Genomic DNA, 26,337 nt, shown 5'->3' with positions numbered 1-26,337 from the left:
ACATTGTTGGCAATTTGATCTCTGGTTCCTCTGCCTTTTTCTAAATCCAGCTTGAACAGCTGGAGGTTCTCAGTTCATGTACTGTTGAAGCCCAGCATGGAGAATTTTGAACATTACTTCGCTAGCGTATGACATGAGTGCAGTTGTGTGGTAGTTTGAACATTCTTTAGCATTGCCTTTCTTTGGGATTGGAATGAAAACTGACCTTTTCCAGTTCTGTGGTCACTGCTGAGTTTTCCAAATTTGCTGGCATATGAGTGCAGCACTTTAATAGCATCATCTTTTAGAATTTGAAATAGCTCAACTGGAATTTCATTACCTCCACTAGCTTTGTTTTTAGTGATGCTTCCTAAGGCCCACTTGACTTCTCATTCCAGGATGGCTGGCTCTAGGTGAGTGACCACACCATTGTGGTTATCTGGGTCATGAGGATCTTTTTTATATAGTTCTTGTGTATTCTTGCCACCTCTTCTTAATATCTTCTGCTTCTGTTGGATCCATACCATCTCTGTCCTTTATTATGCCCATATTTGCATGAAGTGTTCCCTTGGTACCTCTAATTTTCTTGAAGAGATATGTAGTCTAGTCCTATCTCTGGAGGGACAGACATTTTGAGAGGCTAGTCAGGGTTCACCCATGTACTCTGACGACGACCTGGTATGAAGGCTCAGGTCCTCACACAGAAATTTTTTTTAAATGGTCAAGATGTGCACCTAGAAACAGGGTTCAGTAAAGGATGAAGATAAAGTATTCCAAAATCTGTGTAGGAGAGGGGAGGACTAATGAGGGAGGCAATAAGCAGATTTATTCTGACAGCCCAAGAGGTAAGAGCAGAAAACAGGAACGCTAAGGCCCGTCAAGCTAGGCAGTAAAGGGAGGAAGAGAGCCCACAGGCTAACTCACGTCACAGGCAAATAAAAGGGTCAGCGTTTCAAAATGTGAATAGTGAAGGCCTACCTTCTCAAACCTCAGGTCCCAGATGGCTTTTCAGATGGATTCTACTGAACTTTGAAGAACAGTTAATTCTTATCTGATATAAGTAATTTCAGAAATTAGAAAAAGAGGGAAGACTGGTAGGCTGACTGTATGACTTTTTAAGAAAAGCATTTGATAAATGCATTTCAGTTACACTGGAAAACCTGATAATAGAGATAAGCAAAAATAAAAACATAATTTTCCCTAAGCTGGTTTATTTTAAAACAAAAGATTATATTAAAAAAATTATAGGTCTGTCTCACATGAAACTAAACAGAAAATCCTAAATATAATTTAACAAAATTTAACAATATGTTAAAATAACATGTTATGATCAAGTAGAATTTTTTAAAGAAATTCAAGGATAGTTGATTATCAGAAAATCAATCAGCTTAATTAAACACAGTAATAAAAAGCAATAAACACAGTAATAAAAAGTAATAAAAGATTGCAGCCATGAAATTAAAAGACGCTTACTCCTTGGAAGGAAAGTTATGATCAACCTAGACAGCATATTAAAAAGCAGAGACATTACTTTGCCAGCAAAGGTCCGTCTAGTTAGGGCTATGGTTTTTCCAGTAGTCATGTATGGATGTGAGCGTTGGACTATAAAGAAAGCTGAGCGCAGAAGAACGGATGCTTTTGAACTGTGGTGTTGGAGAAGACTCTTGAGAGTCCCTTGGACTGCAAGGAGACCCAACCAGTCCATCCTAAAGGAGATCAGTCCTGGGTGTTCATTGGAAGGACTGATGTTGAAGCTGAAACTCCAATACTTTGGCCACTTGGTGTGAAGAGCTGATTCATTTGAAAAGATCTTGATGCTGGGAAAGACTGAGGGCAGGCGGAGATGGGGACAACAGAGGATGAGGTGGTTGGATGGCATCACCAACTCAATGGACATGAGTTTGGGTAAACTCTGGGAGTTGGTGATGGACAGGGAGGCCTGGCGTGCTGCGGTTCATGGGGTCACAAAGAGTCAGACATGACTTAGCAACTGAACTGAACTGGATAAAAGGAGGAAATCATAGTAATATCTCAGTTAATACAAAAAAGCAGTTAGCAAAATTTAATACCTATTACCTGTGATTTTAGAAAATAAAAACTCTAACAAATTAGGAACAGAAGGAGACATTTTGACCTAGTAAAGGTAATATATCAAAAACTTACAGCAAATGTTATACTTAATGGGGAAACTGTGGATAAATTCCTTTGGTAATCAAACAAGGCTGCCTCTAATAATATTGCTGGTATTGAAGATGCTGGTAAATGGAGTTTAAGAATTTAAAAGAAATAAAAGGTGTAAGATAAGAAATAAAACTATCAGTATTTGTAAATTATAAAAGTGTATATGAAAGAATAAGGTCCAATAGTCAAGTCACTTTTAAAAAGACAGCAGTTAAAAGGAGGAAATATGCCGTATTAGATATCAAGACATCCTATAAAGCCCTATTCAACTTAATCAATCAATTAATTTAGCTGTGCTGTGCAGCTTGTGGGATCTTAGTTCCCTGACAAGGGATTGAACCCACACGCTCGGCAGTGAACATGCAGAGTCTTAACCAGTGGACCTCCAGGGAATTCCCTAAAGCATAATTTTTTAAAAAATAGTGTGGTACAGACAATAGACCAATGGAAGAAATTAAATTCAGAGATAGACCTCAGTGTATATGGAATTTAGTATATGATGAAAATAATACCAAAAATCAGTGAAAAAGAGAAGTATATGCCCTATGAATTAAAGACAAATATGAAAAATAAAATAACATTTACAGATAAAAATTTAGCAGATTATCTGTGACCTAGGGACTTCTTAAAAATTACAGATCATCAGGTAAAATATTGGTGAATTAGTTTTTTAATAGTTTAAATACATTTCTTTATTTGGCTGCACTGCATTGCAGCTGTGGCACTCGGGATCTTTGTTGGGTCACAGGTGCTTTCACTGTGGCACACGGGCTCCAGAGCCTGCAGGCCTCAGCAGTTGGGGCACGTGGGTGCTCTGTTTGTGACTCATGGGCTTAGTTGCTCTGACTAGGGATCAAACCTGCACCCCTGCACTGGAAGGCGTATTCCTAACCACTGGATCACCTGGAAAGTCCTGGTGAACTTGTTTTTAATCAAAATATTTTTTTCAACTAAGGACAACACGGACAAATTTTTCACACAAATGATAGAAGAATTGTACAATCCTAAAAAGACCCTGATGCTGGGAGAGATTGGGGGCAGGAGGAGAAGGGGACGACAGAGGATGAGATGGCTGGATGGCATCACTGACCCGATGGACATGAGTTTGAGTAAACTCCAGGAGTTGGTGATGGACAGGGAGGCCTGGTGTGCTGTGATTCATGGGGTCGCAAAGAGTCAGACATGACTGAGCGACTGAACTGAGCTGAACTGAAAATTGATAATGAGTTAATGTCTAGACTATACAAGAAACTACTTCAAATCAATAAAAGAAATCCAGCAGCAACAACAAAAAAACCTGGAAAATAACAAGTGTTGCTGAGGATGTGGAGAAATTAGAAACTTGTACATTGCTGGTGGGAGTGTAAAATGAGGCACCATTGTGTAAAACAGTTTGAGATTCTTCAGAAAGCTAAACATAGAATTACCATACCTAGCAATTCCACTCCTAGATAGTATCTCAAACAATAGAGAATGGGCACTCAAACAAATACTGTATAGAAATGTTTATAGTGGCACTATTCACAATAGTTAAACGCGTGTTGTGCTAAGTTGCTTCAGTTGTGTCCGACTCTCTGTGACCCCATGGACTGTAGCCCACCAGGCTCCTCTGTCCATGGGATTCTTCAGGCAAGAACACTGGAGTGGGCTGCCACACCCTCCTCCAGGGAATCTCCCCGACCCAGGGATTGAACCCATGTCTCTCATTTCTCCTGCATTGGCACTAGCACCACCTAGAAAGCCCAACAGTTAAATAGTTAGGACACAACTTCAATATACATCAGTGGATGATTACATGAAATATTATTTAGCCATATAAAGGAATACAGTACTCATATATGCTACGATATGGGTAAACCTTGAAAATAACTATGTTAGGTAAAAGAAGCCAGAAACAAAATGCTACATATTATATGATTCTTTTAAATGAAATATCCAGAATAGGTAAATCCACAAAGACTGGAAACAGATTGGTGTTGCCAGGGGTTGTGAACAGAGAGGTATGGGAGTGATTGCTTAACAGGTAAAAAGTATCCTTTTTGGGTGATGAAAATGTTGTGGAACTGTTACTGAAACTGCAGTCTGGCTGCTAGCTGCCCAAAAGCCAGTAAAGAGGCCAAGTTGGTGGGAAGGGAAGTTTGTATTATTCTGGATGTCAGCATCCAGGGAGGGGGGAGGGCAGACATCTGTCCAAAGGCCAACGCCTCCTGACTGACAGTCAGTGGGCAAGAGCTTTTATTGACACAGAGAGCTACCTGCACAAAAAAATTACAGTCAGCTCCAACAGTCATCTTGAAATTGGGCATCGGTAATCTGACCAGCATCATCTTGGTTGTTTTAGGCATAGTTAATCTTCAGTTTCAGGGTCCGTTTGTCTCCATTTTTTGAGGTCAATTATTGGAATTGAGGCAGCTTATGTTGTGGCTACAGTCTGGTCATCGTGTAGTTAACTTCTTCCACCTGGAGGGGGTTTCAGTAACTGTAAGGCAGCTCACAGGATATGGCTCAGAACATTATCTATAGCTCATGAAAGTGAAAGTCGCTCAGTCATGTCCAACTCTTTCCGACCCCATGGACTGTAGCTTGGCAGGTTCCTCTGTCCATGGAATTCTCCAGGCCAGAATACTGGAGTGGGTAACTGTTCCCTTCTCCCGGGGATCTTCCCCTGGAAGGGGAAGGGATCAAACCCAGGTCTCCTGAACTGTAGGCAGATTCTTTACTGTCTGAGCCGCCAAGGAAGTCTATGAGGAGGAAGTAAGAGTCTTTGACCGTGCTCAGTGAGCACATTATTATTATTTGGTCTCCTTTGGCTCTTTTCCTTTGTTTCTGCATGTTCCTCTCTGATTATACTTATTCTTTGGCTAAAGTTTTTCCATAGACAAAAAGCAGGCTGAGGACATACCGGGGGCTATAGGGTTCTGTTCTGTTTCAGAACTAGATGGAGCTGCTGGTGGCACAAAATTATGAATGTATTATACACCACTGAGTGTGTGTGTGTGCATGTACAGACATGTCTGGCTCTTTTCAACCCTGTGGACTGCAGCCCACTAGGCTCCTCTAACCATGGGATTCTCCAGGCAAGAACACTTGGGTGGGTTGCCATTTCCTCCTCCAGGGGATCTTCCTATACACTTTTATTTATTCCACTTAGTAAGATGTCCTCCAGATTCATCATCCATGTTGTCACAAATGACAGGATTTCCTTCTTTTTAAGGTTGAAGAACATTCCACTGGTGTGTATGTAAATGTGTCACATTTTCTTTATACCGCCACCTGTCAACAGACACCTAGGTAGTGTCCATACTTCAGCTATTTGTGAATAAAGCTGCAATGAACATGGAAATGAAGATATCTCTTTGAGATACTGATTTCATTTCCTTCATTTCCTGGATATATATCCAGAAGAGGAGCTGTTGATTATATGGTAGTTCTATTTTTAATATTTTGAGAAACCTCCAAGCTGTTTTTCATAATGGCCATACCAATTTATATTGGTGATTGTGTTCAGTCGCTAAGTCGTCTGACTCTTTGTGGCCCTGTGAACTGTGGCACGCCAGGCTTCCCTGTCCTTCACTATCTCCCAGAGTTTGCTCAAACTCCTGTTCTTGTTCATGTTCTCAAACTCTTGCTCAAACTCATGTCAGTGATACCATCCAACCATCTCACATTATACCATTTACACTGACTCTGTGATTATATTTTGACAGTGCATAGAACATCGCCACCTCTATATAAATCTGGCACTCCCAACTCAGCATTATCCATAACTGAACTCACTCTTCCCCGTCTCCTTTTAAACCTGCTCTTATTTCTGTATTCAGAAACTCTTCAGTTTTCTCCTTTGCTCTTCCATTCAGCTAACTCATGCTCATAGTTTAGTCTTAGTTGAGAAGAATTTACTCTAGGAGGCCTTTCTTGGCTTTTTATATCAAATTAGGTTCCACCTTTGGCTACCTAGAGCACCATGTAGATTATTCAGCCTTCAGTTCAGTTCAGTTGCTCAGTGGTGTCTGACTCTTTGCGACCCCATGGACTGCAGCACGCCAGGCTTCCCTGTCCATCACCAACTCCTGAAGCTTGCTCAAACTCATGTCCATCGAGTTGGTGATGCTATCCAGCCATCTCATCCTCTGTCATCCCCTTCTCCTCCTGCCTTCACTCTTTCCCGGCATCAGGGTCTTTTCCAATGGGTCAGTTCTTCGCATCAGGTGGCCAAAGTGTTGGAGTTTCAGTTTCTGTATCAGTCCTTCCAATGAATAGTCAGGACTGATTTCCTTTAGGATGGACTGGTTGGATCTCCTTGCAGTCCAAGGGACTCTCAAGAGTCTTCTCCAACACCACAGTTCAAAAGCATCAGTTCTTTGATGTTCAGCTTTCTTTGTGGTCCAACTCTCACATCCATACATGACTACTGGACAAACCACAGCTTTGACTAGACAGGCCTTTGTTGGCAAAGTAATGTCTCTGCTTTTTAATATGCTGTCTATGTTGGTCATAGGTATTCTTCCAAGGAGCAAGAGTCTTTTAATTTCATGGCTGCAGTCACCATCTGTAGTGATTTCGGAGCCCAAGAAAATAAAGTCTGTCCACGTGTACCCCAGTGTTCATGGCAGCACTGTTTATAATAGCCAGGACATGGAAGCTACCTAGATGTCCATTGGCAGATGAATGGATAAGAAAGCTGTGGTACATATACACAATGGAATATTACTCAGCCATTAAAAAGAATGCATTTGAATCAGTTCTAATGAGGTGGGTGAAACTGGAGCCTATTACACAGAGTGAAGTAAGTCAGAAAGAAAAACACCAATACAGTATACTAACACATATATATGGAATTTAGAAAGACGGTAATGATGACCCTATATGTGAGATAGCAAAAGAGACACAGATGTAAAGAACAGTCTTTAAACTCTGTGGAAGAAGGTGAGGGTGGGATGATTTGAGAAGGTAGCGTTGAAATGTGTATATTATCATATATGAAGCAGATTGCTGGTCCAGGTTTGAAGCATGAGACAGGGTGCTCAGGGCTGGTGCACTGGGATGACCCTGGGGGATGGGACGGGGAGGGAGGTGGGAGGGGAGTTCTGGATGGGGAACACATGTGGGCCTGTAGCTGATTCATGTCAATGTTTGGCAAAAACCACTACAATATTGTAAAGTAATTAGCCTCCAACTAAAATAAATAATTAAAATAAAATAAAATGTTTGGGAAAAGAAAAAAAAATGAAAATAAAGTCTCTCAATGTTTCCATTGTTTCCCCATCTATTTGCCATGAAGTGATGGGGCCAGATGCCATGATCTTCTTTTTTAGAATGCTGAGTCTTAAGCCAGCTTTTTCGCTCTCTTCTTTCACTTTCATCAAGAGGCTCTTTAGTTCCTCTTTGCGTTCTGCCATAAGGGTTGTGTCATCTGCTTATCTGAGCTTATTGATATTTCTCCCTACAGTCCTGACTTCAGCTTGCACTTCATCCAGCCCGGCATTTTGCATGATATTCTCTGCGAAGCAGGGTGACAAGATACAGACTTGACGTACTCCTTTCCCAATTTGGAACCAGTCTTTTGTTCCACGTCTGGCTCTAACTGTTGCTTCTTGGCCTGCACACAGATTTCTCAGGAGGCAGGTAAGGTGGTCTGGTCATCTCTTGAAGAATTTTCCACAGTTTGTTGTGATCTACACAGTCAAAGGCTTTAGTGTAATTAACAAAGCAGAAGTAGATGTTTCTCTGGAATTCTCTTGCTTTTTCTATGATCCAGCAGATGTTAGAAATTTGATCTCTGGTTTCTCTGCCTTTTCTAAATACTGCTTGAACATCCGGAAGTTCACAGTTCATGTACTGTTGAAGCCTGGCTTGGAGAATTTTGAGCATTACTTTGCTAGCATGTGAGATGAGTGTAATTGTGCAATAGTTTGAACATTCTTTGGCATTGTCCTTCTTTGGGATTGGAATAAGTACTGACCTTTTCCAGTCCTGTGGTCACTGCTGAGTTTTCCAAATTTGCTGGCATATTGAGTGCAGCACTTTCACAGCATCATCATTTAGGATTTGAAATAGCTCAACTGGAATTCCATCACCTCCACTAGCTTTGTTCGTAGCGATGGTTCCTAAGGCCCACTTGACTTCTCATTCCAGGATGTCCGGCTCCAGGAGTGAGCACACCATCATGGTTATCTGGGTCATGAGGATCTTTTTTGTATAGTTCTTCTGTGTATCCTTGCCACCTCTTCTTAATATCTTCTGCTTCTGTTCGGTCCATACCATTTCTGTCCTTTATTGAGCCCATCTTTGCATGAAATGTTCCCTTGGTATCTCTAATTTTCTTGAAGAGGGCTCTAGTCTTTCCCATTCTATTGTTTTCCTCTATTTCTTTGCATGGATCACTGAGGAAGGCTTTCTTATCTCTCCTAGCTATTCTTTGGAACTCTGCATTCAAATGGATATTTCTTTCCTTTTCTCCTTTGCCTTTCATTTTAACACTTATCAAAATCCGTTGTAACTACTTGCTCAGTTATTTTTCTTCTTTACGTGATCATCAGCTTCTGGAACAGGGACGCCACAATAGTATGGCTAAAGACTGCACTCTGGGGAAGGGGAAGTAACCAGATCTTCTGGGGATTACTAGATACTGGCTCTGAACTGACACAAATTCCTGGGGACCCAAAACATTGCTACCAGCATAGTGATTCACCAGTCAGCAGAGGGGCTTATGGAGGTCCCGTTATCAATGGAGTTCTAGCTCACAGTGGGCTTAGTGGGTTTCTGAACCCATATTGTGGTAATTTCCCCAGTTCCAGGATGCATAATTGAAATATACATACTCAACAACTGGGAGAATCCCCACATTTATTCCCTAATCCACAGAGTGAGGGTTATTTGGCAGAAAAGACCAAGTGGAGATGACTAGAACTGCCTCTACCTGTGAAAGTAGTAAACTAAAAGCCACACTGCACTCCTGAAGGGACTGCAGAGATTATTACTGCAATTAACAACTTGAAAGACACAGGAGGTAGTTCCCACCACAGTTTCATTCCACTTGCCTATCTGGCCTGGACAGAAGACAAATCTTAGAGAGAATGACAGTGGATTTGTGTAAACTCAGTCAGGAGTTGACACCAATCGCAAGTGCTGCTACAGATGTGTTTTTGTTGTTTGAACAAATAAACATATCCCCTGGTACCTCGTACATTATACAACCTAAATGTATACAATATTACACATCAATTATATCTCAATAAAACTAGAAAAATAAAACTTGAAGGCAAGAAATCTGGAGAAAAATATTGCAAAATCCTTCGAGACATGTTAAAGAATATTTGAATAATTAGGGAGAAATACCACATTTCTACCTGAGAATGAAGTGAAGTGAAGTGAAGTGAAAGGTCGCTCAGTCATGTCTGACTCTTTGCGACCCCATGGACTATACAGTCCACGGAATTCTCCAGGCCAGAATACTGGAGTGGGTAGACTTTCCCTTCTCCAGGGGATCTTCCCAACCCAGGGACTGAACCCAGGTCTCCCGCATTGCGGGCAGATTCTTTACCAGTTGAGTCACAAGGGAAGCCTACCTGAGAATGCTTAATGTTAAAACGTCTTATTCAGGACTTTCCTGGTCATCCGGTGGTTAAGGATCCTTCTTCCAATGCAGGAGATACAGGTTCAATCTCTGGTCAGGGAATTAAGATTCCACATGCTGCAAGGCAACTGAACCCTTGAGCCGCAACTACTGGAGCCTGTGTGCTCTGGAGCCCATGGGCCACCCAACTAGAGAGCCCTCAGGCCACAGGGAAGAGCCTATGTGTCACAATGACAGACCCTGCATGCCGCAACTACAGCCTGACTCAGCCAAAGAAGTATTTTTTAAAAAGATATCATTCTTTCCATATTAGTGTATAGGTTTAACACAATTCCAAATAAAATATTAAATGAATCAATTATTTATCTGGAGAACAAACAAGTGAGAAAAGGGAAAAAAAAGAAAGAATAATGAAGGGGGAACTTACTGATTAATAATAATGAAACTAGTGTGATAAACCAAAAACCTAACATATTATAAAACAGGTTAGCTATCTCTGCCCTACTATATGTAAAAAACTTCATGAGTAATAAAGAAATCACTTCTCAACTAATAGGACAGGATGGGATAGATTTAGGGCAAAGGTGAGAAACCAAGTTAGAATCTCTCCTCCTACCTGAGAAATTTTATACATTCTCAGGGCTCACTCTCATAAGGCGTACAGCTAAATTTGTACTGGGAAATTTATCCTAGGTCATGATTTGACTTAAAGAGAACAAAAAGAGAAACTTTAAGCCTTGAAGTCAAGAGGATTTGGCTTTTTAACATTGTTTAGAATATGCATATAGCATATGTATTTATGCAAATGTGCACATTTACATTTATTTGCTCGTTTGTGCTTTCGGTAATTGAGGATTGCTTCTCTGGTGGTTTTACTCGGCCTGTGTGGTCACTGGAAAAATTGGGCAAGAGCCTTCCCAGGGGCAACAGAGGCTAAAGACTTACGTGTTGGGCTTCATTTTAAATTTAACCTAAAGGGTAAGGTTGTGAGATACATCCTGGTCTAAAATCATGTTACTTCTTTCAACAATATTTGTCTTAACCTGTCCTAGGGACACTATGACAAAATAGCTCTGTTGCTTACGCTTCAGGTAGAAAAATATTTTAGTGTTCTCAACTATTAGATTTGAATCCATGGGCCCAAGGATAAATTATTGACTTTAAGAAACTATAAAAGGATGAAACTGGAGCCCATTATACAGAGTGAAGTAAGCCAGAAAGATAAAGATCAATACAGTATACTAACGCATATATATGGAATTTAGAAAGATGGTAACGATAACCCTATATGCAAAACAGAAAAAGAGACACAGATGTACAGAACAGAATTTTGGACTCTGTGGGAGAAGGCGAGGGTGGGATGTTTAGAGGGAACAGCATCGAAACATGTATATTATCAAGGGTGAAACAGATCACCAGCCCAGGTTGGATGCATGAGACAAGTGCTCGGGGCTGGTGCACTGGGAAGACCCAGAGGGATCGGGTGGAGAGGGAGGTGGGAGGGGGGATCGGGATGGGGAATACATGTAAATCCATGGCTGATTCATGTCAATGTATGGCAAAAACCACTACAATACTGTAAAGTAATTAGCCTCCAACTAATAAAAATAAATGGAAAAAAAAAAGAAACTACAAAAGGTAAACTTTATAAAACATTTTAATACTATTTAATCTGTGGTTGCTTATATGTTGATAAAAACATACCTTTATCAGCTGATAAATTGTTACAGAAAGTTTTTATAAGATTTGATTGCCCCCCAAATTAGACAGATGTGCAGAATATTTATATAAAAATAGGATTATAAAAAGAGGAAAATATGTGCAACTAAAATGAAGGAAAGAATAACCTAAAGGGAAAATAATGGACCTTATACCAGTTCAAGGAATGTTGATGTGGAAAAGCACCAAAGGGAGGGGATGTGGAATCATGCACAATAGAAACCTCATTCATGCCAAGTAGATGCAGGCTACATTTGTTTCATTTCTGTGAGAAAGAAAGTACAAAAGCCTTCCAAGATGTGCAGCTGCTTGAATTCAATAGCTGAATGTATCAAACAATTTCAGTTTTTACTTAGAAAATTTCAAAGACAAATTTTAAAAATCATCAAAGCTAAGTTTTTTCTGTGACTTGTTTCAATATAAATACCTGTCAACCTCATCTCTAAGGTGAGAGAGCATTTGTTTTTTAATACAACATGATTACCTTAGTAATATCAACTTAATTATTATCACTTAATAACTTAAGCCAAAGCCTTTGTGTGGATAAGAACAAACTGTATAAAATTCTTAAAGAGCTGGGAATACCAGACCACCTTACCTGCCTCCTGAGAAATCTGTATCCAGGTCAAGAAGCAAAGTTAGAACTGAATACGGAACAACAGACTGGCTCCAAATTGGGAAAGGAGTACGTCAAGGCTGTATATGGTCACTCTGCTTATTTAACTTCTATGCAGAGTACATCATGCGAAATGCTGGGCTGGATGAAGCACAAGCTGGAGTCAAGACTGCAGGGAGAAATATCAATAACCTCAGATATGCAGATGACACCACCCTTATGGCAGAAAGAGGAACTAAAGAGCCTTTTGATGAAGGTGAAAGAGGAGAGTGAAAAAACTGGCTTAAAACTCAACACTCAAAAAACAAAGATCATGGCGGCCGGTCCCATCACTTCATGGCAAATAGATGGGGAAACAATGGAAACAGTGGGCTTCAGAATTGCTGCAGATGGTGACTGCAGCCATGAAATTAAAAGATGCTTGCTCCTTGGAAGAAAAGCTATGACCAACATAGACAGCATATTAAAAAGCAGAGACATTATTTTATTTTGCTAACAAAGGCCCATCTAGTCAAAGCTATGGTTTTTCCAGTAGTCACATATAGATGTGAGAGTTGGACCACAAAGAAAGCTGAGCATTGAAAAATTGATGCTTTTGAACTGTGGTGTTGGAGAAGACTCTTGAGAGTCCCTTGGACTGCAAGGAGATCCAACCAGTCCATCCTAAAGGAAATCAGTCCTGACTATTCATTGGAAGGACTGATACAGAAACTGAAACTCCAATACTTTGGCCACCAGATGCAAAGAACCGACTCACTGGAAAAGACCCTGATGCTGAGAAAGATTGAAGGCAGGAGGAGAAGGGGATGACAGAGGATGAGATGGTTGGATGGCATCACCAACTCGATGGACATGAGTTTGAGCAAGCTTCAGGAGTTGGTGATGGACAGGGAAGCCTGGTGTGCTGCAGTCCATGGGGTCACAAAAAGTCGGACATGACTGAGCGACTGAACTGAACTGAACTGAATAACTTACTTACCTATCACCTTAATTATTGTTGGAATATTTGCCTAAAAGAGAGATTCCAGTGAATCTAAATAAAAATGCAGTACAAGCTTGGTTCCTTTGGCATACCAGATATTTAGAATTAAATGTTTAAAAAAAAAACCACTAAAACCATGAAGTAGAGGAAAATATGTGACTGTTTCATTGATCTTGAACTAGGGAAGGATTTTCTAAGCATTGAAGCAATGGGAATAAATCAGAAAGGAAAATATCAATACATTTTTACTATGTAAGACTTCTGCTCACTGAAGCTTCATATACAAAATTAAAGGAAAATGACAAACTGGAAAAAATGTTTCCTACAATTTTGAACAAGTACCTAAGAGTCTTAATACAGAAAAAGCTCTTACAAATCAATAAGACATTCTATCACAGAAATCAGCTATTTTCTTCTTGTTTTCAGTGTCAAGCTTGTGTTAAGGCCAGCTCCTTTTCAGCCTTTAGTTCTGGAAAACCTGCCTAATTGGCCTTCCTGCTCCAGTCTTTCCTTTCTGAACCATCTCTCACACTGTTACCAGAGCTATCTTTCTAAAAGGCAACTGACTTCCTCGAAATTCCAAATGGCTCCCTATCACTTACATAAGAAAGGTAAGCCTCTTTAACTTGGCATTGCATTAGAGACATTTCTGTCCACCTTTCAGCCTCTTCTTTTTTGGCCTTCTATGTTGTGAATCTCATGCGCTACTCTGACTTCTTGACTATGCCAATCTTTCCCTCACAGGCACACAGTCTTGGCTATTTCTTTTCCTGGACAGCTCCTCTTCTCTGCTCACAGGACTGACCTCATCTGTTCAATCCCTACTCCATCTCTAATGCTCTGCTTTGTTCAAAGCCTCACTTGCCTTCCCAAGAAGCCTGCCTCTCCTTCTCTGCTCCTTCCCCAGTACTTGGTGTACATCATGATTAGCATTTGCCAGATTATAGCTTTATTTTACCATAAAGTTAAAATGTGCTTTAAACTTATATGTTTAAATATAATTAGTTATCTTCATGTCTGTTTCTGGTCCCTACTTACTTCTCAAGAAGGAGCATCTTTATTCAACTTCGTATTTTTAGAAAAGTACATATATGTGCTCAGTAAATGGTGTTAAATAAGAGAATATTTAATTAGATTGAAGGACTCAAACAATTTATAGTGGAAAATGAATTCTAGAACTTTTTAAAAAGGTATATATAAAACTTTCAAGTATGTGGGCACAAATTTGAGAACATTTTTAAGTAGAAATTTTCTGAAGACTTGTAATAAATGGAGATTACTTAAAAACTAATAATGTCTTTAAAAATAGTTTGTTTTCATTTAAGTAGAGTATTTGGGCATTCTAAAATTTGTTTCACATTGTGACTTTCTCTAAGTAAAACAGGATCACACAATTTTAAGAATTATTTATATTCCGAACTGGTAAAGAACAAATTAAAGAAATTATAATTGTATCACTACAACTGCTAATTACTGCTTAGTGGAAACATGTTAAATAAAATAACAGACTAACATTCTTTTCCAAAAATGGAGAAATTAGTTCAATTCTATTGCTGTTTCTGGAGAAGGAAATGGCAATCCACTCCAGTACTCTTGCCCAAGAAACCCCATGGACAGAGGAGCCTGGCGGGCTACAGTCCATGGTGTCACAGAGAGTCAGACACGACTGAGAGACTAACACTTTACTAGTTCTTCATGGTACTGTGTGCCCAGTTACAAAAGTTACTATTTCTGCCCTCAAGAAGATAATAGTCCATTTGCTGAAATAAGATGCAAACACACAAAAATAATCAGAAAACAATTCAAGGCAATATTCAGTGGTTAGTATAAAATCAAGTAGTCACATGGTGAATAAGTTGAAAAGTAGTTAGGGAAGACTTGATTGAGGAGGTACTTGATTTGAGCTTGGAAGTATAAGGAGGATTTGAGCTCTTGGAAAGGAGGACGGTACCCTGCCTGGGAAAACATCCTACCTGAGATTTTTTCCATCTCTTCCAACAGCTTTTCCAAGTCTTTATTCAGGTCTGACAGCATTTTCAGCATGTTGTCATAGTTTCTTTCCCCAGGGTCAGAATCAGCCATCTAGGAAGTGCACAGAAAGAAGATGCAGTGAGACAGATCCATGCTTCAATTCTAGCTCCACTACTCACAGCTGGGTACCCAAGCCAGAAAATTTATGTTGTCTTTAACTCCTCTTATCTTCCTGACCTAAAGAGTTAGTTGTATCTGACTCTTTCCAACCCCATGGACTGTAGCCTACCAGGCTCCTCTGTCCATAGAATTCTCCAGGCAAGAATTCCGGAGTGGGTATCCATTCCCTTCTCCAGGGGATCTTCCAGACCCAGGGATTGAACCCTGGTCTCCTCCTTTGCAGGTGGATTCTTTACTGTCTGAGCCACAATCGAAGCCCCTTCCTGACCTAAGGGGTCACTAAAACTCACCAATTTCATTTTTTCATGGAATAAACATTAAATCATCTATGGGTCAGAAAGGATTGTGCTTGAAAGCCACCACGGAACTGAACCCTGCTCTTGTGGAGATCATAGCCTGATCCAGCTCTTTGAAGTCTCTTCTATCAATGCCTTCCTTCTGGTCTCCAAGGCTGCTGCTTTAATAGAGGTCCACTTCATTATACACCATTGATTACAGCTTTACTGGGTATCTACTAAGTGCCAGACATCTGCTATGGTTATGGGGACACTGTAGTGTATCTGAGGATTCAAACAGACTGGATGCCATCATGGAGTTTCCATTCTAGGGGGAGAGACTGAAAATAGCCAAGTTAACAGATTCATAAAGCTACCTTGAGTTTGTGGTCACTGCTACAAAGAAAATAAAAAGGATGGTGTAATAAAGAAGACTTTTTCAGAGGAGTGACGCTTTGGCCTGTAAAGTCAGAGAAGTCCTTTCTAATGTAGTGACATTTGAGCTGCCACTTGAAAGATAAAAAGGAGTTGTCTTCTGAAGATCGAGGGGAAGAGTTCTAGACAGAGGGAATGGCTCAAGAAAAGGTGAGAGCCGCCCTGGTGTGTTTTAAGGAATAAAGAATGGGGCTGTGGAGAAGAGTGATAGGACATGAAATCAACTAAGTAGTCAAGAATTTTGCTTTTATTTTGAGAGTGAGGAAAAGCCACTGGAGATTGAGAAAGCAGGGGATCATGTGATGATGTTTTAAGGTAACAGCAGACTTCAGCTGCTGTCTGGCAAACGGACTGCTGCAGGAGATTGAGAGGAGGAAAGAGTGGGAAGATCTATTAGTCAAGAGAGCACTAAAGTGGTCTAGAGATGACAGCACTTGGACTTCAGTGATACTATCAATATTGAGAAGTGAAGTGTTCTGGTTATGTTGTGGAAGATGAGCCAACAGAATTGGGTAGAGGACTTATGTCAAGGTTTGCAGGGGCAAGTGATGGGAAGAGAGAAATTAAAATGATCCCTAATTTTGAAGAGAACAGCTTGATAGATGGTGGTGTTGTTAATGGAAATGGGGAAGACCAGGAGAGGAGCAGATTAGAAGGTAAACCAGGTGCTCTATTTTTTTGAGGGGGAGCTGCTGCACAGTGCTGCGTGTGGGATCTTAGTGCCTCAATCAGGAAATGAACCCATGCCCCTTGTAGAGGGGGTACGGAGTCTTAACTGTTGGCCCATCAGGGAATTTCCAGGTGCTCTATTTCGAACATGTTACTACTATGGGATGCCTATTGGTGGTTTAGTTGCTAAGTCGTGTCCAACTCTTGCGAGCCCATGGACTATAGCCCGCCAGGCTCCTCTGTCCATGGGATTTTCCAGGCAAGAATACTGGAATAGATTGGCATATCCTTCTCCAGGGGATCTTCCCAACCCAGGAATCAAACCCGGGTCTCTTGCATTGCAGGCAGATTCTTTACCGACTAAGCTATGAGGGAAGCCAGGCCTCCAATTGGAGGTACAAATAGGCAGTTGAATACAACAGCCTGGAGTTCAGGAGATAGGTTAGAGCTGAAAATATAAAGCTTGGACCTAATGGTACAGGCTCTCTTCATCTTTCATTTGGACTATTGTCCTAGAACTGTAACTGGTCTCCCTGCTTGCAGCTTCCTCATGTCCAATCTATTTTCCAATTCACCCCCAGAGTGACCTTTCTTAACATGCAAAACTAACTTGTCACATTGCTTGAAATCCTTCAATAGCTCCTATTTCTCTCTTTACTATAGATATAAGATCCTTCATAATCTAACTCCTCACTGCCACTATTCTCATCTGGTTCCAAGATGTGACCAAATAACTGAAAGCCTTAAGAGATCCAATATTTAATGAGATATTATTTAAAATTTATAAGAGTTGTGTATTTACAAGAGATGTAATGAAAAACTATCTATGAAGCTAACACAAAACTCTGGAAAGTTAAAAAATTTCCACAGTTTTCTTACAAAACAGCTAATTAAGTACAAAACAGAATGAAATAATTCTATCATGTGGGTGGTTACAAAAACCTACATGAAAGTAAAGAAACAGGTAATGACACAATTCATATCTAAGTTGTGTGGACTGCTTGCTCAAATCATTAAGTTATAAAGTTTCACTAATATTATTTTATCCATACATTCAACAGTTATCTATAGAACATTATTTTAGATTCTGAAGGTAAAGCGCTGAGCAAAACTTTAAAATCCTTGGTCTCATGGAATTTATATTCTAGTGAGGAGAAGAAACAATAAACAAGATTAATAAGTGAAATAAAGGAGGGATAAGTACTAAAGAAAAAAAGTCAACCAGAAATGGAAGGTGGGAGAGAATATGCATAGAGCCGTGACTGTTCTTTAGGTAAGTGTGGGGGGAAGGCTTTCCTCAAGTGGTTCCTGGAGGAAGTGAGAGGACGATGAGTCACACAGATATGTTGGGAAAGGGCATCCCAGGCAGAACAACTAGTAAAAACAGAGGCCCTGAGCTAGGAGCCTGCTGGATGAGTGGGAGGAAGAGCAGCTAGGGTGGTATAGTTGGAATAGACAGAGTGAAGTGAATAGCAGTAGAAAACATAAAAAAAAATGGTGAGGCAAAATTGAGGTGGGCCTTATAGGCCAAGACTTTGGCTTTTTCTTTGAGTGAGATGGGGGTCTGGAGGTTGATAATCTGATTTACATGTTAATAAATCTCTAGACTGAGAACAGTTTATATGCACATGGGTGGAGGCAGGGAGACCAGTTAGGAGGAGGTCATTGGAATAATGGAGGTGAGAGATGGTTGTCTGAGGAGGCCTTACAAGTAGCTGAGAAAATGAGAAAAGAGAAGTTAAAGGCAAAGGAGAAAAGGAAAGATATTCCCATTTGAATACAGAGTTCCAAAGAATAGCAAGGAGAGATAAGAAAGCCTTCCTCAGTGATCCATGCAAAGAAATGGAGGAAAATAATAGAATGGGAAAGACTAGAGACCTTTTCAAGAAAATTAGAGATACCAAGGGAACGTTTCATGCAAAGATGGGCTCAATAAAGGACAGAAATGGTATGGACCGAACAGAAGCAGAAGATATTAAGAAGAGGTGGCAAGGATACACAGAAGAACTGTACAAAAAAGATCCTCATGACCCAGATAACCATGATGGTGTGCTCATTCACCCAGAGCCAGACATCCTGGAATGAGAAGTCAAGTGGGCCTTAGGAAGCATTACTACAAACAAAGCTAGTGGAGGTGATGGAATTCCAGTTGAGCTATTTCAAATCCTAAATGATGACGCTGTGAAAGTGCTGCACTCAATATGCCAGCAAATATGGAAAACCCAGCACTGGCCATAGGACTGGAAAAGGTCAGTTTTCATTCCAATACCAAAGAAAGTCAATGCCAAAGAATGCTCAAACTACTGCCCAATTGTACTCATCTCACACACTAGTAAAGTAAGGCTCAAAATTCTCCAAGCCAGGCTTCAGCAGTATGTGAACCGTGAACTTGCAGATGTTCAAGCTGGTTTTAGAAAAGGCCGAGGAACCAAAGATCAAGTTGCCAACATCCGCTGGATCATAAAAAAAGCAAGAGAGTTCCAGAAAAACATCTATTTCTGCTTTATTGACTATGCCAAAGCCTCTGACTGTGGATCACAATAAACTGTGGAATATTCAGAAAGAGATGGGAATACCAGACCACCTGACCCGCCTCTTGAGAAACCTGTATGCAGGTCAGGAAGCAACAGGACTGGTTCCAAATAGGAAAAGGAGTATGTCAAGGCTGTATATTGTCACCCTGCTTATTTAACTCATATGCAGAGTACATCATGTGAAATGCAGGCTGGAGGAAGCACAAGCTAGAATCAAGATTGTTGGGAGAAATATCAATAAGCTCAGATACTCAGATGACACCACCCGTATGGCATAAAGCAAAGAAGAACTAAAGAGCCTTTTGATGAAAGTGAAAGAGGAGAGTGAAAAAGTTGGCTTAAAACTCAACATTCAGAAAACTAAGATCATGGCATCTGGTCCCATCACTTCATGGGGAAATAATGGAAACAGTGAGAGACTTTATTTTCTTGGGTTCCAAAATCACTGCAGATGGTGACTGCAGCCATGAAATTAAAAGATGCTTGCTCCTTGGAAGAAAAGCTATGACCAACAAGACAGCATATTAAAAAGCAGAGACATCACTTGGCCAACAAAGGTCTGTCTAGTCAAAGCTATGGTTTTTCTAGTAGCCATGTATGGATGTGAGAGTTGAACCATAAAGAAGGCTAACTGCCGAAGAACTGATGCTTTCAAACTATGGCGCTGGTGCTGGAGAAAACTCCTGAGAGTCCCTTGAACTGCAAGGAGATCAAACCAATCACTCCTAAAGGAAATCAGTCCTAAATATTCATTGGAAGGGCTGATGCTGAAACTGAAACTCCAATACTTTGGCCACCTGATGCGAAGAACTGACTCATTGGAAAAGACCCTGATTCTGGGAAATACTGAAGGCAGGAGGAGAAGGGGATGACACAGGATGAGATGGTTGGATGGCATCATCGACTCAGTGGACATGAGTTTGAGCAGGCTCTGGGAGTTGGTGATGGACAAGGAAGCCTGGCATGCTGTAGTCCATGGGGTCACAATGAGTTGGACATGACTTAGCTACTGAACTGAATTGAACTGAGATAATAACAGCTCAGATCAGCATAGGACTGTAGGAAGTAGCGTGAAGGAGGACCAGGGGAGGGCAGACAAGATTTGCTGATGAGTCAAAGTGGAGTTAGGGACAATCCTAAGGCATTTGATTGGGCAACCAGAAATGGTGGTACCATTAACTGAGATAGGGGAAGACCGGAAGAAGCTAGTTTGCATTGGAAAGAAATAATCCAGTTTTGAACATATTAAGATGCTCATGAGGCATCCAAGTGGGAATACGAGTAGGCAGCTGAATAAACGAATTCAAGGGAGAGATAGAAATGTGGGAGTCATAAGCATACAGATGATATTTAAAGACATAAGAATGGGTGAGATCAAGGGAGAAAACACGGATGGAGTAGTGGCTCAATCAAGACTGGGGAGATGCAGAGGAACCAGCCTAAACGGCTGCGGAAGAGGGGCCACAGAGGTAGGAGAAACAGGAGAGTAATGATCTGGAAGCCAAGTGCAGACTGTTAGCGAGTTACTGAACCCCAGCAGTGTCCTCTGATCATAATGAAATCTCAACAAGCTGAAAAGACAACTCTAAAACGTACAAGACAATGGGAACTATATTCAACATTTTGTAATAACCTATAAAGAAAGCAATCTAAAAATAGATATAAATATATGTACATAAAATTGAATCACTATGCTGTATACCTGAAACTAACATGATATTGTAAATCAATACTTCAATTTAAAAATAAATAAAAGTATAAGATAATGAAACCCTAAAAATCATATGGATGAATAATTATAATTCTGGGAAGCAAGGAAGGAAATTAAAATAAGAAATATTAAAAGCATAAAACTACAGGTTTCCCTCCTTGTCCAAAAGTACAGTGTTTGTGCAAAACCTTTCATAAACCAAAATGGCATAAGGCAAAGAAGCAATTACCTCAAGACACATATTGCTAACAAATACACAAAATAAATCAAGATAAAGCATAGATGCTCACAGAGCTCAAAGCTGTGACACCTTGGTGCTGAGAAGCTGAGTGTAGCTCCTGGAGAATGAGCTTGGTGTTGCCACTCTCACCGTTTGGGGTGCATACTGCCTCTATAGGACTTGTTGCAAAACAAAATCCTGGATGCTACTTCTATTTTTCACCTTTTTTTTTCCCCCATAAAAAGAGAAAATCCTCTTCAGATTTCTCTTTGTTAGTAAAACTGGTACTGCTGTAGGTTTTTCATAAAAGCGAAGTGGTATACAGTGAACTTTGCAAAGCAAGGGATATCTGTACTATGACTCTTTGATATTATATGCATTTGAATGTTTATGAGAATTTGGTCAGCTTTGTCATTGGAGTTTAAAATGTGAAACTGACTGTGGCTGTAATTTTAAGTCAAAATCTTAGTAAGTTTATAGGAGTTCTAGGACATTTAAGAGAACTTGAGATTTATCATATTTAAGATTTTATTTACGATTTTTATAAGAATATATAAGAAGGCAGGAAAGTTTATTATTAAGACAATTGAGGTATTTAAAGAAATAGAATACATTAAGTTTATAATTTAAGTTTGCAACTGGAACAAAAACATTAAATTATTATAAAAAATATACTAGAGCTAGAATAAGATTAAAAATTTAGAATAAGATAGTCTTATTTAGAATAAACAATCTAATTTAATTTTAATCTAATTTTAATTTATTAGATTGTTTACTTATAAGACTAGAATTTTAGATTAGTAACTTTAAAAAATAAATATTAATTTTAAAAATCAAAGTAAACATTCACTTTACTGACAAAAGTCCATACAGTCAAAAGTATGGTTTTCCCAGCAGTCATGTATAGACATGAGAGTTGGATCACAAAGAAGGCTGAGCACTGAAAAATTGATGCTTTTGAACTGTGGTGTTGGAGAAGACTCTTGAGAGTCCCTTGGACTGCAAGGAGATCAAACTAGTCAACTCTGAAGGAAATCAACCCTGACTATTCATTGGAAGGACTGTTGAAGCTGAAGCTCCAATACTTTGGCCACTTGATACAAAGAGCCGACTCATTAGAAAGACCCTGATGTTGGGAAAGATTGAAGCCAGAAGGAGGAGGGGGGCGACAGACAATGAGATGGTTAGACAGCATCACTGACTCAATGGACATGAATTTGAGCAAATTCCAGGAGACAGTGGAGGATAAAAGAACGTGGTGTGCTATAGTCCATGAGGTTGCAGAGAGTTGGACACGACTTAGCAACTGAACGACAACAACAAACATTCAAATAGTCTTTTCTGTTTAAATAATGCCTTTGAAGTCACCAAAGCTCACACTTATCAGTATTGAGCCATATCCTCATATATATCCTAGGCTTCAGTCATATTAGATACATAATTTTGCAAATCTGGGTACCTACCATATGTCAAGCAGTACCACGAAAAATAAGGATTAAAAAAATAAATACACCATCTTGTCATCTAGGAAGTCAGTTTGGTAAAAAGAAACTTGTAAAGCAACATTCTATGAATTGCAATAGTCATTCAGCCAAATGTTCTTGCTCAGTTTCTAACCAAAGCCTTCTCCTATAAAAAGGCCATCATAGCCATGTCATTGAGAAAGCTGAACACATCATGCTTTCTCTTGCCTTCATGGTTTTATCATTCTACTATTTGAAATGTTAGATTGAAACTTAGCCTTGTCTGGGAGATAGAGCTCCATAGCACTACATTTTCTCCCAGTTGCCTCAGACAATACAGTGGGGAGTTTTGAGAATGACTATCAGGATGACTGGAGCAGAGGAGGAGAAAGAATGGAGGTGAAGGGATGGGTTGGGGAAGCTACTGAGTTCAATTTGGGGCAGCTTGAGTGTGTGATGCTTATCAGGGATCCAAGCAAAGCTATTCAACAAACACCTGAAAAATAAGATTAGAATCCTAGGAAGAGGTTAAGCTGAAAATAAAAGAATTGACGGTGGTTAAATCATAGGAAGAGATGAAATCATTCACAGTGAATATATAAAGGGAAAAGAGAAAATGGACTAGGAAGAAGCCCTTAAAAACATGAGCACTGGGACTTTCCTGGTGGTCCAGTGGCTAAGATCACACACTCCCAACGCAGGGGGCCTGGGTTCAATCCCTGGTCAGGAAACTAGATCCCACATGCTGCAACTATGACCCAGTGCAGCCAAATAAAACACCAACAAAATATCAGCACTTAAGAAGGAAACAAGACCATAAAAGGCTCTGATAAGCAGTCAGAAATGTAGGGAACTGGGAAGTGTGTACTTGAAACCAACAGAAGAGAGGAAGAAAGGGCCAATTAATTCATGTAGTCAAAAACAGTCATATTTATTGAATATCAGATGTTGTTTTAGGTGCTTAGGAATATTTCACCAAACAAAACAGATAATAACTTGCCCTTGTGGAGTTTTCATTCTAGTCAAGAGAGACAGACAATGGATTTCCCTAGTGGCCCAGTGGTTAAGAGCTTGCCTGCCAATGTAGGGGACATGGGTTTGATTCATGGTCATGGATGATTCCACATGCCAAGGGGCAAGTAAGCCTATGTGCCACAGCTACTGAGCCTGCACTCTAGAGTCTGAGAGCCTCAACTACTGAGCCCTCACACCACAACTACTGAAGCCCATGTGCTCTAGATCCCAAGTGCCACAACTACTGAAGCCTGAGAGCCCTAGAGCCTATGCTCTACAACAAGAGAAGCCAATGCAATGAGAAGCCCACACACCAAAACCAGAGAGTAGTCTCCACTAGGCTGAAGACTAAGGAGAAAGGGTCACTGATTGTGCAGGGACTGGTCTCAGACAGGAAAAGGGTCACCTAACCCTATGAAGGTAAGGGAAAGTAAAGAGATAATGGTGCAGTATGGTAGGTAAGTGTCCAGGTAGTCCATGTTCAAAGTTGAAGTCTCTAGCTTGCCTATGGATGGCAATAAAAACGTTTCCCCCTCACCCCAAGAATAGACTATCTTGGTTTGAGGAGAACGATATAGGTTTGGCAGAACTCTGTGCCTCACTAGAGGCACACAGACATGCAGCAGAGAAGCAGTGGTAGTATGACTGAGGTCACATGGCTGCATAGTATCCTCAGGATGAAGTGTAATTGGCCTGGGAGTTGAAACGTGTGGGGGGTGGAGGCACAAGTAAGCAGTGTGTAAGATGGAGGTGGATACAAAGCAGAGGCTTCAAGGGACATGGAGTTGAGGGGCAGGTAGACTGTGGGATAGAGCATGAGGCAGCTAGAAGGATGGAGCCTGTGGGAAGAGTAACCTTGGATCTCAGAGGAGGGAAAGGTCTGGAAAGTAGATCCAGGAAAAGAGCTGAAGTGGAAGAAGAAGACCATGGGATTAAGGTCCATGCATTCCTTTCTGGGAGGTGTGAGGTAAAGGGTGAGCGGCTCACGTGTATGGAGTTAAGGACGTGCAGTGTGAGGATCTGCGGTGGGTGCGGGTGAGGGGCGGGGCTAGGTGAGGAGACTCCGGAGAGGGGTCAGTTGTGAGGGGCGAGGAGACGGGGTGAAGAGACCCAGGTGAGGAGTGAGGAGACGGGTGAGGAGACTCAGGATGAGGTGACCCAGGGTGAGGAACTGGTAGTTGCCACACCTTTGGTCTGGCGTCAGACGGTGAGCACCGCGTGGGATGCCGTGGCTTGGGGGTTGGGGCACCAAGGGAGAGTACGGGACCCCCAGGTGGGCCGGCCCTTCTCACCTCCCGCTTTGCCTGCGCTCGGGTCCTGCTCAGCTACCTGCCTCTGCCGCCTGAGGCATGAGGCCTCTCCTCAGAGTGATGCCCCTCCCCTTTCCGTTACCAGACCTGCCCCCGGAGCTGACCTCTGGCTCTCATTGGCTGTCTCCTGGAGCGGAAGGGGCGGGGCTATGAGCACATGCCTACGCGCGCCTGAGGCTGGTCCCAAGTCCCGGCCTTGAGGTCTCATTGCCTGGTCGCTGAGGGCAGAAGGGGCAGGGCTGCCCTGGCTGGTTGCACAAGTGGGTTCATCTCAAATGAGCGGCGTGCATGGATTGAGGGGTGGCTGGAGTTGAGTCAGGGCAAAGCTCAGTTGAGAGGGGGACACCCCTGTTCTGATGGGAGTGTTTTCCCCCTTGCTCCTGATCGTAATAAACCCAAGGACCCTGGGCAGGCCGCTTGACCATGTGTCCTTAGTATACAGGAGGGCACAGCAAGTGCTAGTAACCACTGTTGAGTGAGTAGGAAATGCCCAGATATTTTTTCTCACAGCTACCATGTGCTGCCAACATTGTTACAACTGCCTCACAGAAGAGGGTGCTGAGGCTCAAGGAGATGAGGCAAGAGCCCAGCTAAGGCCCCATCTGGGAGGTGTGGGTACCGGTTCCAGCCACGGTCTGCCAGGTACCCTGGCCTCCAGGCAGTAAAGCACAGATCACTAAGCAAGGCCAAGTGAGAGTGCCACTCACTCCAGAGGGGCTGTACCTAAAGCTCTGGTCAAAAGGAGGCTAAAGAGATCACTCTGGCCCCTATAGGTCAGTTCAGGGAGATGGAGTTTGATGGTCACCTTAGGAGGGCAGTAAGCATAAGAGGACAAGATGAAGAGGCTCTCTGGCTGCTGGAGGGAGGGTAGAAATGGAGCAGCTGTTGCTGTTTGGGTGAATGATGATGGAGGTAGGCACAGGGGAGGGCGTGGTCATGGTGGAGGGAAGTACAGAGTCAGAAGCCATTTAGAAGATTGACTTGACAAGGCTTGGTAATGTGGGAAATGAGGGAGAAAGAAGGAATGGATGAGGAGCTGCAGAGTGATACCACTAGCTCAGATGGGGAAGAGTGGCAGAGAAGGCAGTTTAAGAGGTTGTTAACTTCGGTTTTGAATACCTTGAACTCTGTTTGAGATCCCTGACAAACCTGCGACCCTCAGGTCGCTCTCGGAGGATTCTGGGATTCTGATCCTTAGCAGAGTAGGAAACACATCTATAGTTGAGCCAGACAGTTCTGGGCACAGAGTAACGACACGTCTCTTTCTTGAGTCCTCTGTCTGGGCCACATCCCCTTTCCAAGCTGCCAGGTTCCTGCCCCTTCTTAACCTGGTTCTCTGACTGTTCCTTCCGACCTGTGAGCCACTTGCACACTTCCAATCACTCCACCATTTCCTCAAGACTTTCCAGAGCTGATTTCTGTTATAGCATCCCGGAAAAACATGAATCAGGAATAACTCTGAGGGATAATGAAGACAGCTTCAGGAAAGGAGTTCACTAGGC

General features: G+C 41.4%; 1 protein-coding gene across 2 annotated transcripts in view; it reads right to left on the bottom strand.

Moving 5' to 3' along the window:
* Positions 1–24,932, bottom strand: part of SYCE3 (synaptonemal complex central element protein 3) — a 29,239-nt gene extending 4,307 nt beyond the window's left edge. The window contains exons 1-2 of one of the 2 annotated variants that reach the window (XM_043881471.1): positions 24,818–24,932; positions 15,027–15,135 (exon numbers count right to left, since the gene is read on the bottom strand). In XM_043881471.1, coding sequence (XP_043737406.1) covers positions 15,027–15,135 — 109 coding nt within the window. In that variant the 5' untranslated portion in view covers positions 24,818–24,932. The remainder of the gene's footprint in view (positions 1–15,026; positions 15,136–24,817) is intronic. The other variant, XM_043881472.1, reaches the window with a different exon arrangement.
* Between the last annotated feature and the right edge of the window lie 1,405 nt (positions 24,933–26,337).

Source organism: Cervus elaphus, chromosome 22, assembly GCF_910594005.1.
Source record: "Cervus elaphus chromosome 22, mCerEla1.1, whole genome shotgun sequence".
In the NCBI taxonomy this organism is placed as follows: Eukaryota; Metazoa; Chordata; class Mammalia; order Artiodactyla; family Cervidae; genus Cervus; species Cervus elaphus.
The sequence above is the reverse complement of the archived record's forward strand: the minus strand, read 5'-3'. Positions and strand labels throughout refer to the sequence as shown.